This window comes from Atta colombica, unplaced genomic scaffold, assembly GCF_001594045.1.
Source record: "Atta colombica isolate Treedump-2 unplaced genomic scaffold, Acol1.0 scaffold14, whole genome shotgun sequence".
In the NCBI taxonomy this organism is placed as follows: domain Eukaryota; kingdom Metazoa; phylum Arthropoda; class Insecta; order Hymenoptera; family Formicidae; genus Atta; species Atta colombica.
In genome coordinates, this window is record NW_017259228.1 from 668,693 (window position 1) to 684,178 (window position 15,486).

Below are 15,486 nucleotides of genomic sequence, written 5' to 3' on the forward strand. Positions count from 1 at the left end.
CTTCGATAATACTTCAGGCCAAATGATGGTCAATTTTCTTAAGGATCATTTTTAATAACCATTTTCAGAAATAGAAAATAAATTATGGATCGCATAGTGTTTATTTCGTTTGTATAAAATAAAAAGTACGATTTTATATTTCTGGCTATGCCGATGGGCCACAAATAAAAAAATAAACAAGCACATTGAGCATTATTATTTTAGATTATAAAAAAATTATGTAAACATAAATGTATGTAATTATAATGTAAATATATATGCTTATTTTTTATTTATGGCACGTATCAGAATGTTTTTATCACCAACGTTTTAAAATGGATGTAGCCTAATTCCATTTTACATTGGGAAAATGAAATCCACGTCGACTGTAATACCGTGCGGGACTTTCCATTTGGATGATTCTGCGAATAGGGTCAGAACGGCCACTTTCAGACTTCTCCCTAGCATAAGTATTTCTTCTTTCTTCATTTTTTTTTGTAGCATTTGGAGCTGACATACCTCTATATTTGAAATGGTACTTAGCATCCTTGTCCTACTTTGTCCGAAAATGTTTAACTTCTGAATGATTATGTTAATCACAATTAAAACAACGGCTCGATGTTTTTGATTGCTCTCGTTTCATTCGTTGCTTAATATTTTATCTCGCTTGATCAAGATATCACCACCGTTATCGATCTTCCAAAGGCTTATGAAAACAGCGGCTTTTCTCTTGTATATCCGTATTTACCTGAACTTGCTGAATCTTCTCGAGTTCTTTTTTAGTCAATGCCAATTCTCGCTCAGCAAACTCTTTCTTTCCAATTTAATATAGCCTCTCTCCGATACAATTCAACCTCTCTCTGAGTGATACTCATATTGGTAGAGTATCTTATTGCTGCCATTATATCTGTTGCTTGCTTTCTTTCTTTTTCATTTAATATAACGTTTGATTTTTTTATTATCTGAGACGGATATTGTTGGTGTGCTTGCAATCATCTTATCAAGTCTTCTTTCAATCCAGTGGTTGGAAGTTTTTTAAATTTCAGTATTACTCTTAATTCTGATGTCGTGTAATCACTCAGCTCTCTCATTTTGAATCTGCTTCTTCTTTTCTTTCTCTCACTCTCACTTTCTTTCTCCCTCTTTATTTCCATAGTCACTCAGAAATAAAGACGGGGTAATTGTTCACACCACTATCGAACAGCCAAATTCTTTTCGAATTCGTTTCCGATCCCGCGAAGTCTTAAATTATAAAAATTTCTTTCTTTTAATTGTTACTTTAATTATAATATTATATAAATTCAAAAGCCCTCTCGACTCGCGATACTAATCATAGTCACCATCTCAATGTCATTACTGCGATGATTTATAGATATCGGTCTGATAATCAACTTACATTAGTTATCTAATACTTCAACAATTGCGCTCGCGTATTGTTTTGAGAGTAAGGCGCGAAATCTAAATCTCTACAGTATTGTACATTAAAATATCTAATTATAATTCGTGCACAATGTAATTTTTTCGATGACTCGCACCTCTCTTGATGACTTGCTCACGAATTTTTCCATCAATGGGTCATCTAATGAGATCCTCTTTTTCCCTTTGTTATGATTGAAGCACCAATACACGTCACGCACCTTCCTTTGACCAAGAAAGAAGCTCATACAGATATGGTTGGAAATATAAACTAAACGGCTTTTTTGATTAGCTACTAAGGACGGTATTCATAATTCATTCTTATTTCAAAACTATTTTATATAATGTCTTAAGACACTAATATGATTTTTTAATTGGTTCATGACTTTTTAAGACTGTAGTTGAATCTATGCACTTTGTGTGTTCTGCGCATATATTCTCTCTACAAACAGGTGAGATATATAAAATATTAAGCTGAATAAAAAATATGAATTAAACACTTGCTATATTCCATTCTTTATTATCTTTCTACAGTTGTATCGCGAAATAATTTTATATTAAGCCTTTTATATTTCTTATAGTAATCGTTTATGATCAATTTATTGATTTAATTTACAATAATTTTGTTAACATTAATAATAAAGGATTGTAATCATAATACAATATTTGTGTAACATAAAGGTGTATAACAATGGTTGCGTGCAAATTACTTCACGTCTTTTTATTTTTTCTAACTTTTGCGGCGTAAATTCCTTAATTAACAGAGAAGTCAACAAACTCATGGAAAAGACGCGGGAAGCAGCGAAGATGAGTAATCACAGATAAAAAAGATAGATAGTATAAAAGGCATAACAGTTTTTAAATTAAGCAAGAAAATAAATGGTGAGAGTTGAAAGAGACATAAATATAAAGACTGAAAGATAATTAAACCTATAAATAGAAAGCAAAAGAAAGAGTAGTAACGAGATTAAAATAAAAGGTTGCAGAATTCATATACAGAAAGAAATAATAAAAAATCAAAGATAGACAAATAGCGTCGGAAGTTAACGAGAGGTACAAATAAAAACAGGAAGACAGGAAAGAATAGGGAGAACAAAAAGAGACAGGAAGAAACGTCCTTGCTGGACTGTATTGCCCATAATTGTGTCCTCGTGCACACGGACACCCGTGGAGAACCAGTAATGACGTGAAAGTGCATCTACGAGAAGCGAGGAGACAGGTAGGCCGCCGTTCTCCTGGCAATCTTGTTACGTCCAGGACAATCCCCTGGATCGTGGTCAGGCCAGCTTGGAGAAATTGTCTGCTTCTCGACGATCGAAGTGTTCGCCTGACCGAGGTGGCGAACGTCTCGTTCGTAGCGCGGTTGCTCAGTCACCTTCTTTTCTCGAGTGTGTTTTCGCTACAGCTGTCAAGCATTTCTTTTTCTTTTCTCTGATATTCGTGTTCGAAGGTGAACAATTTTCAGTGAGGTGATTTCGACAGAATCTTTTTCTTTTTTCTTGTGAGAAACGTGATCAGTTGGAAACGGAGTCAATTTCACTTGCACGTTCAACAATTTAGGTACGACATAAATGGAACAGAATCGATTTATTGTATTCTGAATATTTACTATTTATCAATTAATATTATTTATATTAATACGATTGTTGATATATATTTATATATCAATAATTTGACTTGATTGTTGATATATTTACATGAGAAAATATAAAAATTGCAATGTATATGTGAATTACGTGTAAAAGTGTTCTTTTAATTATGGAAAGATTATTAAAACTGAGACGAATGTTAGCAAGAACAAATAAGACTAATGGAATTGTGTTTCTTTCAAGTTTCGTTCACAGATCTTATAAGATAAATCTCGTATATATTAAGTTTTAAACCGTTACACATACATTACATTAGCTAGTTCTGATGAGGATGTTTTATGCATGAAGCTATATCACCATATATGACTTGAGCAATTTCTTATTTATTAATTATATTTTCTGACACGAATTTTGGATCACGAATGGGATAAAGTAATTCTTACAGATTTTTTTATCACTGATTATGAATTCGTAAATGAAATCGTTCTATCACACTACATTTTTAAGAGTTTAAAAATATTTAAAAAATGCCATTTTTGGTATATTTTGTAGATTCAATTTTTTCAAAAATGCAACGTGATAGAGCAATTGCATTTACAAATTTATTTTCAACAATAAGGAATCTGTAATAATCACTTTATCTTATTTATAATCTAGAAAGGAAATTCAAATTTATTGGATATTGTTATTGGATTGTGTAATTATTTGACAATATATTAAGTTAGATTTTTATTTTAATAGTCTCTATTTTGAGAAATTAAAATTAGTCTTATTTTGTTTTTTTTTCTTTTATAATAAAAGTTACTTAAAAATGATTATTAATTTTTATATTTAAAAATGATTATTTTTTATATGAAGAATTTATCATTCATCGCTTATTTGCGAAAAATTACATTAAATTAGTTTTCTTTATCGAAGAGTTTAAAAATATTATTTATAATTATATGAAAACAATTTATTTCAAAGACAATATCAATAAAAAAGAAGCTTCTGTTTCAAGCCATAAAGTTATATTACAATAATAAAATTAATATTTTTTATATTAATATTAAAGTTATATTAATATTAAAGTTGTTATCTCAATAAAATCCTCCTTTTATATTTTTACTTATTATACTTTTTCAAATAGAACTTTGGAACTATTATATTAAACTTTATTATAGTTTCTAAATTAATGGACATTACTTAACTTCAATAAATATGATAATAAAACGATAAGTATAGACCTACTGAGAAATGCCAAGGAACGGCACTTTATGCCAAGCGGAAGTTTCAACGGCGGTAAACGACCGATCGTGTTATTTACGCGCTCTCGCCACAATCAGCGTGTATTTATTGAGAAAAAATAATTATTTTATAAATCCCAACTCTTCCTATGAGAATAATTGCATAAGTTTCTTTAAGTGTTCTTTTTTTGCAGTATACGGGACGCTAACATCTTCGAAGCGGAGGCGTGCAGGAGATACATCTTGCCGATATTCAGGCTTGCGGTTTTTAAAAAACGGAAACGGACAATTGATCGTCTTCGCGTGGTCATCCATTGTTCTTGATACCCATACGCTCACGAGGGAAAGAAATCCACGATGATCTCTGTGACTTCTCGAGTCGGCCAAGTTCTGGAGAAGTGCTGACAAAGCGCGGGATCGCAAACAGAAAAAAAATGACCGTCGCAATGGAGCACAAGCGGAAGAGCTCGTGGGACTCGAAGGTGAGACTCGAATATGTGGCGCACTTTCCCTTCGTAGTTCTCCATGCTTTCTTCATTATTTCGTCGCGTTATTAATTAGGGATTTGGGCCTTCGTGCGAAAACGTCGCAGCTCGAGGCGGGGAATCGCGAGGCATTATGAATCACGCACGAGGAGGAATGCATTGTTTAACGCAGCGAAAATATGAATAACGGCAAGCGTTGCGCGTTCGAAATACAATACATACTTTCCAATTTCTTCGGATTGATCTTCCGACGTCTTGACGGAGCCTCTGGGCAGATAATTCATGATAAATCCTGAACCTACGAACATTTCAAATGCGCGCATTTTCGAGCGCGTTAACTTCACAAATGCGTATTGTATATTATCTTTGTTCGAACTTGCACTTAAACTTGCTTTATTAGAGGAGGTCTTGTGCGAGCGGAGAACGCGAAATGGCGAAATATTCCTTTGTTGCCCGATGCAACGTCATATTTCTGTCTCGTGGCTGACTTTGTAAATAATCATTTCGCGGATAAAGTGCCCGCCCTCTTCTATTATTCAGAAATGATTCTGCAGAATGTAACGTGGAACAATTGCAGGATAAATATAATCGCTTCCATAACTCGTCACTGACATTTCAGCGTATTGCCTGTAGCGAGAAAGCGCAATTCTGATTAATTTAATCAACTCTCACGGCATTTCTTACATTATAATATATATTTTTTCATAAAGAGAAATAAAACGGAATTAATTCTGTTCTTTGTATCGGAATGAGATCTTCCAGCTATAAGAAATGATGCCGAATGAATCAATCTCACACAATAACTTCGGTGAAAGTCGCGCAGTGCATCAAGCATCGTCGATGCTCACCTTCGTCCTTCAATTAATTATTCCGATTAATTCTCTCGCATTACAGAGCGATGTAAAGGTCATCGAAAGACTAACGGGACTGTCGCAAGAAGAAAAATCAACCTTGAACTCGCACGCTTGTGTTTACTCACTATCACTCATTGATACTCAAATGTTGTCTGTATTATTCCGATTTTTGAATATTTGCCAACGTTGACGTTATTTGCTATTTTATAATACTTTGTATAGAAATATACAATATACTTATACTTTGTATAGAAATTTTTATTATTAAAATGTAGATTTTTACGTACATATCCTGATAAAAATAAAACTCAGAGCCTAAGTCGAATAGAAGTGTAATAGAAACATAACAGAAGTATAAACAAAACTTATATTCTAGGAGATGAAAATAGAAACATCAAAATGTAAAAGAAGCGTAAATATTTTTTTTACATTTCATTATTCCAATCTCCGCCTTCTAGAAGTTTCGTTACGTTTCTGTTACTTTTCCATTACATCCGATTTACGTTTTGATTTTTATTTTCATCAAAGTAAAATCTATATTTTAATATAAAAATCTCTTTACATAAAATAGATCTTTCTTAATAAAAATCTCTACACAAATTATAAATTTTCGTACATTTTGAATAGAAATGAATCGTTGACTTGAAAGCGTTGCACGCAAACGACTAAAAGACAAAACACATCGAGACGATTCGTGATCTGCAAGCCGATACCGTTTGCAGATTATTTTTGCGGTCGCGTTCGTTACCACTGACCGTTGGATTATTGTGGACGCGATTTTTTACTGAGAATAAATTATGTAAGCCGCGTTGAGTCATGCATTCGAAACTTGTCGGATAGCCAGGTACAAAATTAACGAGTCATGAATTGGTTAAACATCAAGATTTTTTAGATTTCAACCTTGTTCAATCTTGTTTTCTATCTAGCGTAATTTGAAATTTCTACTCAGTTTCTTTGTGACAGAAAAAAATGGTTAGTGACAATAACTCTTTTTCAAATAGACAATGATTTTGTGTTTTACTATCATTCGCTTCAAAGATTAGCTTTTTGAAAAGAAAACCGAGAGCTCGTGCGCGTTGTGATAGAGGTTTAATTGAAGTGATAACACTTAATTAACAAGATTTCTTCATCGGTAATATTAATTAATTAATTATCAAGATACCAAGTGTTAACGCTACTTACATGCGGGAATTGTGCCCATTTCTTCATCTCTTTCTTCAGGCGTCGGGAGCCTGATTCATCTGGTTTTCATCTCCAGACCGATTGACCTTGTTCTCCAATAACCCTCCTTGGCCACGCGGATATTTACGCACGGCGAGTTGATGGGGAACTAGGTTGACCGGAATGGAGAGCGATGCGTTAGTTGGGTTGGGTTGCCTGGGTTGGGCCGTCCTCATCTACTCTATCCCTGATACCGTTATTTCTCGGACACCCATTCGCGCGCTTGGTATTCTTAAAAATCGCGCTTGTCAGTGGTGTATCGATGTCAAATTCAAATGATTGGTGGCAATGTCTTATTGAGTGTCGAGAAGAGTTCTATATCAATGATTTGCCACCGTATATTCTTTATTTATTCAATATATAATAATAAAAGTCAAGTGACGTGATCGGTAACATCTTTGCTTCTTTTTATTTTGTGATTTTTATCTTCTTCCTTGAAATTTTTGGTTATATTTTTGGTTAGATATATAAATGAAAATAATAATAATAATTTTATTATTGTTATATTTTATTATTTATCAAATATACACATATTATAAAATTACAAGTATATAAGTTAAATTCTAAATAAGAAAACTATGTTGTTGTTTGAATGTTGAAGACCATCTCAGAATTGTGTTCAAACCGCAATTGAATTCTATAGTACTTGGAATAGCGCGAAACGATTTGAAATAATTTTCTGAATAGAATACGTTGCGAGATACGATGCCGATTATCTTGATGACGAAGACAGATTACAGATCAGAGATTATGTCCGCTGTAATTTTTTTCACAAGCTTTGTTTTTTTGCTGAGCGTCATGTTTCTAAGAGCTTACTTGTTACTACGTGGATAGTATGACTGAGCGGGTTGTAATTCAAGATGGACAGAAACTCGTTCTTAGATTCTTGCTCTTTTGGAAAAGTGGCTTGACGTTTGGTATAACGGTTATAACGGTCAAGAAAGTTACGAGAGAACAGTAGGTCCAATGACATTTTACAGATTCTCTTCACCGGTCATAGACATTGATTCCTTTCACGGTTGACAATAGACTGACACGGTTTTTCAATTCTGACAGCAGCAAGAAGAGATAACGCCTTTTTTACATTATTATTATTGCGCTTATTATCAATTCTATTTATATAAATTAGCTTATTTTATTTATATGTACAATGAGTGTAAAAAGTATTCGTGCAAGAAAAATATATTTCAAAAAATCTTATTTTTAAAAAATAAATATTATCCAGCGAAAAATGATTCATCAAACTGATCGATTATTAAATCGATATCTATACGATACCAATTTGACTATTGTCTACTCGATAATCATCTTGTTGAGTAATTAGCAATTTATTCATAAATAATTTATTCATAAACTAAGCTACATATTTCTCAAAATTGTATATACCACAAAGATGTAATATATAATTAAAATCACCTTATAATGTACGAGAAAAAAAAAATCGCATTTTCTTCGGAATGTACGATTTATAAATTGGTATCATTAAGATACCGTTGCGAAATATTTTCCTTATATCTCAATACCTGATCTGAATCATCTTTTCAATGATTATGTAGAAACGCTTCTTTCTCTAGCATTAATTTTTAAAATTCATAAACCTGAGGTTTCTCTTTACGCGCGGTTTCACGGGGACGTAAATTCGACGTAGCTTCTCATTTTGGAGTGGAAGCAATCTTTACCCATCGCGCGGTTTAGAGAGCGGTTCAATGGCTCGGCAGCGTTTACAACGGCCATTACGCATCGGTCTATTATTATAGTCACGTTCGATTGGTACCGGAGGCAGTTGTCAGTATCGCATGAGACCATGTAAACTTTCACGAAAGTTTCTGGCCGTGGAAAGAGCGCTTTTTCTATCGGAGGAAGCCTAATTTTTCCCGGCCTTGAAGTCACTGACCGCGCCTATTAACGGAAGAACTCGAAACGTGTCGGTCAGTCCGAGCGTGTCTTAATCTCTTCCTGCAATCGCTATGCGATGCACTGCGTTTATTCGCACTGAATTCTACTTTCCAATCTGGTGCGTCTACTAGATCGGATCGGCTCGTCTCAAGCGCGAAACGGCCCATTATCGAGATCAGCATGGAACTCGCAACCGCGGTCAACCGCGTCGCTCCTATCTGGCATTTGCATTCTCCTTTTTACATAGCCTCTTAGAGATAATGGCTTTGTTTATTTGAGCTGTTACAAAGCCGCGAGTAAAGCACTAACAACTCTCACGTATGTTCTTGCAGCAATGATCGTTTTATAGAATATAATTCGATTCGAAATAGGGAGGGAGGCTTGTATTTGCCTTGCATCGCATTTATTAAAAAAAACATCATCCGCGATCACGAATTTTACTCCTCCAATAAATTGTTATTCATTAATGTGTTTCGAACTTTTAATCATTAAGAACAAAAGATTGAAATCAATACAGAAAGATTTCAAAAAATTAACTTTGATCAATTTCGATTAAATTTAATCGACAATTAATTCGATCAGCAGTGTTGCTGATCGAAAGATTTTTAATTGTTCGTTCATAATAATCTCAAGTGATGTACTTAATTATGATACTGTAATAAATAGATAACATTTATGCTATAATCGATCAAATATTACCTATTTATCAGTACAAGGTGTCCCGAATTTCTTTTTAATTTATCTCCTCCTTTCGAAGTTTGGCCATTTAAATTCAAGACATCCTATATAATATTATCTCTAATATTATCTACTTATTAGTAAATATATATAAGTATATTGATGCATAGATTAGATTAAGAACTTAAAAGTTTTGCTGTTAATATCTATTGATCGAGTTAATTATTGACTCAATTATTAATTAATTTAATCAATAGACGCCAATAGCAAGACATTTAACTAATCGTTTTAATTGTATTGTTCTTAACAATCAATAACTTCAACAGAAAGGTAATCGAAATGGCTTTTAATTGTTGAAAATATTTCTAAAAGAAGTTTTGCTGAGTAATTTTGCTATATTTCTAAGTTTTTCCTAAATAAAATTAAAAATAATATTTATATTTGAGAATATCTTTGTATATTATTTTTTTAATATTATAATTTTTTTATTATGCATTATTTTTTCTTCACGTGAACACGACATTTGTTTCTTCGTGAAAGATCGTCTTGACCTTTTACATAGCAATCGAGGAATCACCTGACACTTTTACTTTTGCATTCAAAGTAACTTTAATCCTTGATATTTGTCAAAAAAGGAAAATTATTCATGCTTGCAGATTTCCGGTTTATTCTTTCGGTTTGGAAGCAATAAAGGGTACATCGCGTTCATGAGAAAGATTTTTTAGCGGAAATGTTACTGAACTAGGTTAGAACAAAGCAAAGATATACGAACTTTCATTTGACTTTCGTAATGTCTTTCGTACTATTGTTTGTCAAAGTTAGTCTTTTGTCGCTATCGTAAATCTTATGTAACGATCAAACGAAATACTCTTATAGTTTCGAGCTAAACATTTACGCTAAAAGTTTAGATAATCTACATTGAAATAACATTACTAAAATATTGTAAAATATATATTTTATCTCTTTTTATCTCTTTTTTTAACTGCTTTTTCAAAAATAATTTTTAGAGATAATTATTTGTAAATAATTATTTGTCTTTTTATGATACGTATTTGAATACGATAGAAATATCTTCTTTCAAGATTCATGATTTCATAAAAATTATTATTTTGATTTATTTTCTGCATGAGAAGTCATAGCTTAATTTTAACAATTTATTTTAAATCCATATGATTTTTACTGCTTTTCTCACGAATGCACTGCATTTCTTACGAATGCAAGCAGAGTTTGAATTGCGAAATAAAACGTTTACAGTGCACGCTATTTCCAATAGCATTTTGATATTACATCAGAACCAATCATGCGCAGCAAATAAAAATCGTTGCACAGTCCAGTACATTGTTCGCGAAACTGATATCCACAAACGAAAGGCAATCTCTCGCATCCAGTTCATCGTTCTATTGCTAGTTTCATAACGGATATAGAGGCATAACATTTTTATAAGTCATTCTTATATAACGATACAGTGCAAGGAACTTTTCTGTAATCGCGGTTTTGCGGTGGAGAAATGTTTTAGCTAGCGTTAAACTATTACAAACGTACTTGCGTATTTCATATGCGAAATATATTGTAAATCATAATTTTGATAAAACATGCAGACGAACATACAAATTTATATTTTCATACTTCGTCAATAATTCTTTTCTAAAATTTTGCTATGCGATATATCCTCAATTTAACTGTTCCGCTCAATATTCTTATGTTACCAGTTCATACACTTTGATAAATAATAGGTGTAATGAATCGATTGAATCGCGAACTCTTGACACAGTTTAATAAACCTATATCCAGTAATTATACGCGAGCATGTATCTGTGCTGGTTAAACTCGCTTTAATTAGATAATGACCACTCAGGCGTGAATCGCACCGCGGAAGTGATTGAAAATAGAATTCAAGATAGTATCTCATTCGTCAGCTGCTACATAATGCGTGTTTGTGTCTAAACATGGTTCCCATGTATGTACTCTGGGTCGCGTGAGAAAATCAGTCGACTCTCACGAACGTCGTTCGAGTATCCACTGTTACCTAACGTTTGGATCATTGCCCGCGCTCTGATGCGTCTTTAACGCAAAATAGGATGTCTACATTTTTCAACGAAAGTCAGTGTGTACAACTGAATGTATATCAGTGCGGCACATGAAAATGCGGTTTGTCATATTTTGGCGAGTAAAAAGATTCTCGTGTTGTTTAGACAGGTTTTGGTCTTTAATTCTGTACGACCTTTGCGGCGAAAAACAACCCGTAATTCAGACGCTCTTTCAGTTGCCCATCCTAGTTGCATAGGCGCGATCCTTCACACCGGAGCGTGTGCCGGGTGTAGCATTTGAGAGAACGGAACGGAGGCGTAGACACATCGATGATATCTTGTTGTGGGCCGCGCGCTGCAACCGAGCGTGGAGATGCATCGGACTCGACGGGGAACGCGATTAAATAGACGGATGTTATTTAAATTTAAATAATTTATTCATGAGGGTTGCTTGCTTGCTTGAATTTCTTGAACGAGTGAGGAATCACGCTCGTATGCGATAATTAGACATGTCAATCGTACGCATGGTTTAGTCAATGTTGCGTGACACGCAGTTGGGATTATCGAGAGAACGTGAAGAGTTAAGGTCATAGATTTTTATATTTTCAACTGTGGATGCACGAACTCAGAATTTCCCTGTCTACACTGACAGAAAAAAACGTAGTATAATCACCATAATTTATAGCCTATAATTTATTGACTATAATTTATAATCATTTTCAGTTACAGTAGTCTTAGCTAAAAATATTAGGCACCTACATTTTTTCATTTATCTGGAATTCTTTTATCTGCGTTATTACTTATTGATTACTGACATTATACATAAGTTTAAAGGAGACAAAAGTTTTGAAATAAGTTTTGAATAAAAGCTAATTTGCAACAAATTAATTGAGTTTAAATAATAATTAATAAGGTAGTAATATTTTTGACCAAAACTATAGTTTTTGGTAGAATCATAAATATAATTATTATGTATGTTTGTTATGTGTGTGTGTGTGTGTGTGTGTGTGTGTGTGTGTGTGTGTGTGTTTGTTGTGTTGTTTGTGTTTTGTTGTGTGTTGTTAACATTATAGCAATAATTATAAAAATAGAGCTTTTCAACATAATTATTTTACCATGCAATTATATAGTTACAAATATTATACATTTTTTTTCAGTGTGAACTTTCTCGAACACTTTTAGATGTCAAAATTTATCCAAAAACGACAGAAGTGTCTTTTAATTGTTGTCTTAAGATAACTATTCATTCTATGTAGCGCAAACTTAAGGCGAAATCGGCTCAGATTGCATTGCTTTGTCTTGACTCTGAGACGGAAGTGATGCGATCGTTAATGTAGTTTGTTTCGCAATGAGGAATCACGGTAATCCCTGTTCTTTCGGATTGGTAAAAATTCATTGATGGCACGAGGGAGCGGAATGTTTCATCAGCATGGAGAAAGACGCCGCCCACTATTATTTACTGAATAGTTTCAGCAATCTTGCTTTCGTAATGCTATTACTAAGGCTTTATTTCATTATAGAAAATAATCTCTTTAAATATACAGGAAGTGCATGAAATATGGATAATAATATGACGCTTGTTCGCGCTCACATTATGCATTTCCTATTAAAGATCACAGTCACATGATGATTGATGCGAGAGATTGATGACTATCATGATTAATGTTTATTCTTATATTATTTTTAATTTTTTTTACATTTTATGATTAATCGTTTCCTGTGATTAATAGTTACATATCGATATAATATTTTATCGATATTTAATATTTATCTTCTTTTTTAATTTTTATTTGAGTGCTGTATGTTGAGTCCACTTTAGGCGAACTATAATTTGTGACAAAATTCCATTTATAGTCTCTGTGTAATCTACAATACGAAGAAACATTTACGAAGAAACAGATATTATTACTCAAAATTTTTTGAATAATATTAATTGATATTATTTTTGATCAATTATTTGATTAATACGTTTAGTTTATATTATGTGTACACAAAACATTAAAATCACCAGTGTAAAATACAACTATATTTTTGCAGATTTCGGTAAGCACGGTAAGCACTCGAAGATTCAGCCGTGCTGGAACACCAAGCTCAATTTTATCATCCGACAGTGACATCCGCTTTACAAGGAAACTAGGCGGACAATATCGCTGTGGATGCTGTGTCCTTGCCGCCTTTTTGTTCTTCCTCCTCTTCTCAGGAGTCTCTATATACCTCGGCTGTAAGTACCTTGAAATTGCATAAACAACGTGAAATTCAGAGTTTTTATTTCAGAGTTGAAATTTAGATGTTTAGAAATCCAAAGACATGTTTAGAAGTTCAAAGACATATTTAGAACATTAATTCTTTATAAAACAATAATTTTGGAAAAACATCACTCGAATGGACATCTCGGTTTTTTAATATATATCACTATGGATAATATAGCATTATCAACGTATGCATCATTTTGTTCTTGTGTTACATCTAATGATAAAAATAAAATAACACAATAGCGTTGATAGCATGTTCTTCAAATGTAATCTAAATATTATTGCCAACACTTTGAAACGCATTTTTTTTTCTATTTTAATAATAAATTGATGATTATGTTTTATATAACATATTCACAAACAATTTTATAGCATGAATAAATTTATATTTTGTGACTATTGTTTTTCTGAAATTATAATAAATGTTTTTGCATAAAATTAATTTAACATTATAGCTTTTGTGATCTAGACAGCTTCTGTGCAATTTTTAATTTATATGTATACGATTATTAGAGCATTATATCGCAATATGAAGACAATGATGTTTAATTAATATAAAACATTTAAAATTAAATTTTTTTTATTTTTGCATTTTCCAAAATGTTTTTTGATTAAGATATCCATCTTAATAATCTTTCTTCAAGTAAAAGCCAGGCACTTAAAATACATTGGTCTTCCATTTAGACAATTTACAAAGTTATTGTATCGTAGAAGGATCATTGCTCGACGAACTCGAGAGCGACTGCTTTTCTTAGAAAGTAAGCGTTTTGTCGAAGGATTTAATTGGCTACACATTAGCGATGAAAGATTGCGTATTATTCGAAACGTGATGCGTGTACCATCGCAGTTACTTCCACGCTGTAACTGCATCTCGACTACATGTTATTTTAAGTACACGTGTTATCGGCGAAGGTATTTTACTGAACCGAGACATTTTCGTCACGCAAGCGCTACGGCGCTTTCACTCGCTGTTCTTGCGTACACGCGTCGAGGGTACCAAGACGAGTAAATGGAATTATCCATGGTTAACCGGCAATCGGCGACCTGGCGGGCGTGAAATTATCCAGCGTGGTAACGCATCGCAATCGCGAATCGCGGAATGGACGCTTTCATGGTGCATGAACGTTTCGTGGGCTGTGAAGTGCGCGATCGACGGTAACTCGCCACTTTGTCCGAATGAATGGCGTTTCCTTGTAGGCACGTGCACTTCACCTTGGTGTATCACGCTAGACGCACACAGTGAGCGAGATGCGAAGAAGAGAAATAACTGTATATTGTGTCACATTACGTTAAAAGGAGATAGAGAATCTATTACGCACAAAATTATTATTCTAAAAAAAAAATTATTGTTATTATTAGTTTCTTTTTAATTCCTAAATCCATAAAGCGTACGGTCTCTTAAGAAGAAAAACAGTCCAAGTCTTGATTTCTCTTAGTTTCTTAAGAATTTTACAATATATATTATAATTTTTACAGAAATAAGATATTAGCTCACTTTTCAATCCTCTTAGGTATTAGAAGGAATAGGTATAATACAATTGAAATTTTCAAAATTTCATATTTTACATAAATACTTAAGTAGCACATTTTGGTTTCATGTGTTTATTAATGAATAGAATTTATGACAAAGATATTGTATTGTTTTGTTTTGGCTAATATTATCTGCGTAGTAAAACGGCTTTTAAATACAAAATTATATTTATGAAGAAGTCCGGCATACGATTTCACGGAATAGAGAATGTACACTGTGAATGTACGATTTCTAACGGTGAACGCATTATTTGCATAAAAACACTAGTTTAATAAAATTACATATTCATGAATGACATGTTATATTGAAGTTTTTATAGTTATTTAAAAAAG

The 15,486-nt window shown here is 32.9% G+C and overlaps 1 protein-coding gene across 1 annotated transcript in view; it reads left to right on the top strand.

Annotated features, from left to right (window-relative positions):
• Positions 1 to 2,793: 2,793 nt before the first annotated feature.
• LOC108684759 (atrial natriuretic peptide-converting enzyme) overlaps positions 2,794 to 15,486 on the top strand; it is a 23,494-nt gene continuing 10,801 nt past the window's right edge. Inside the window, exons 1-3 of the mRNA XM_018189230.1 lie at positions 2,794 to 2,955; positions 4,405 to 4,692; positions 13,409 to 13,592. Of these exons, the coding sequence (XP_018044719.1) occupies positions 4,645 to 4,692; positions 13,409 to 13,592 (232 nt within the window). The 5' untranslated portion in view covers positions 2,794 to 2,955; positions 4,405 to 4,644. The remainder of the gene's footprint in view (positions 2,956 to 4,404; positions 4,693 to 13,408; positions 13,593 to 15,486) is intronic.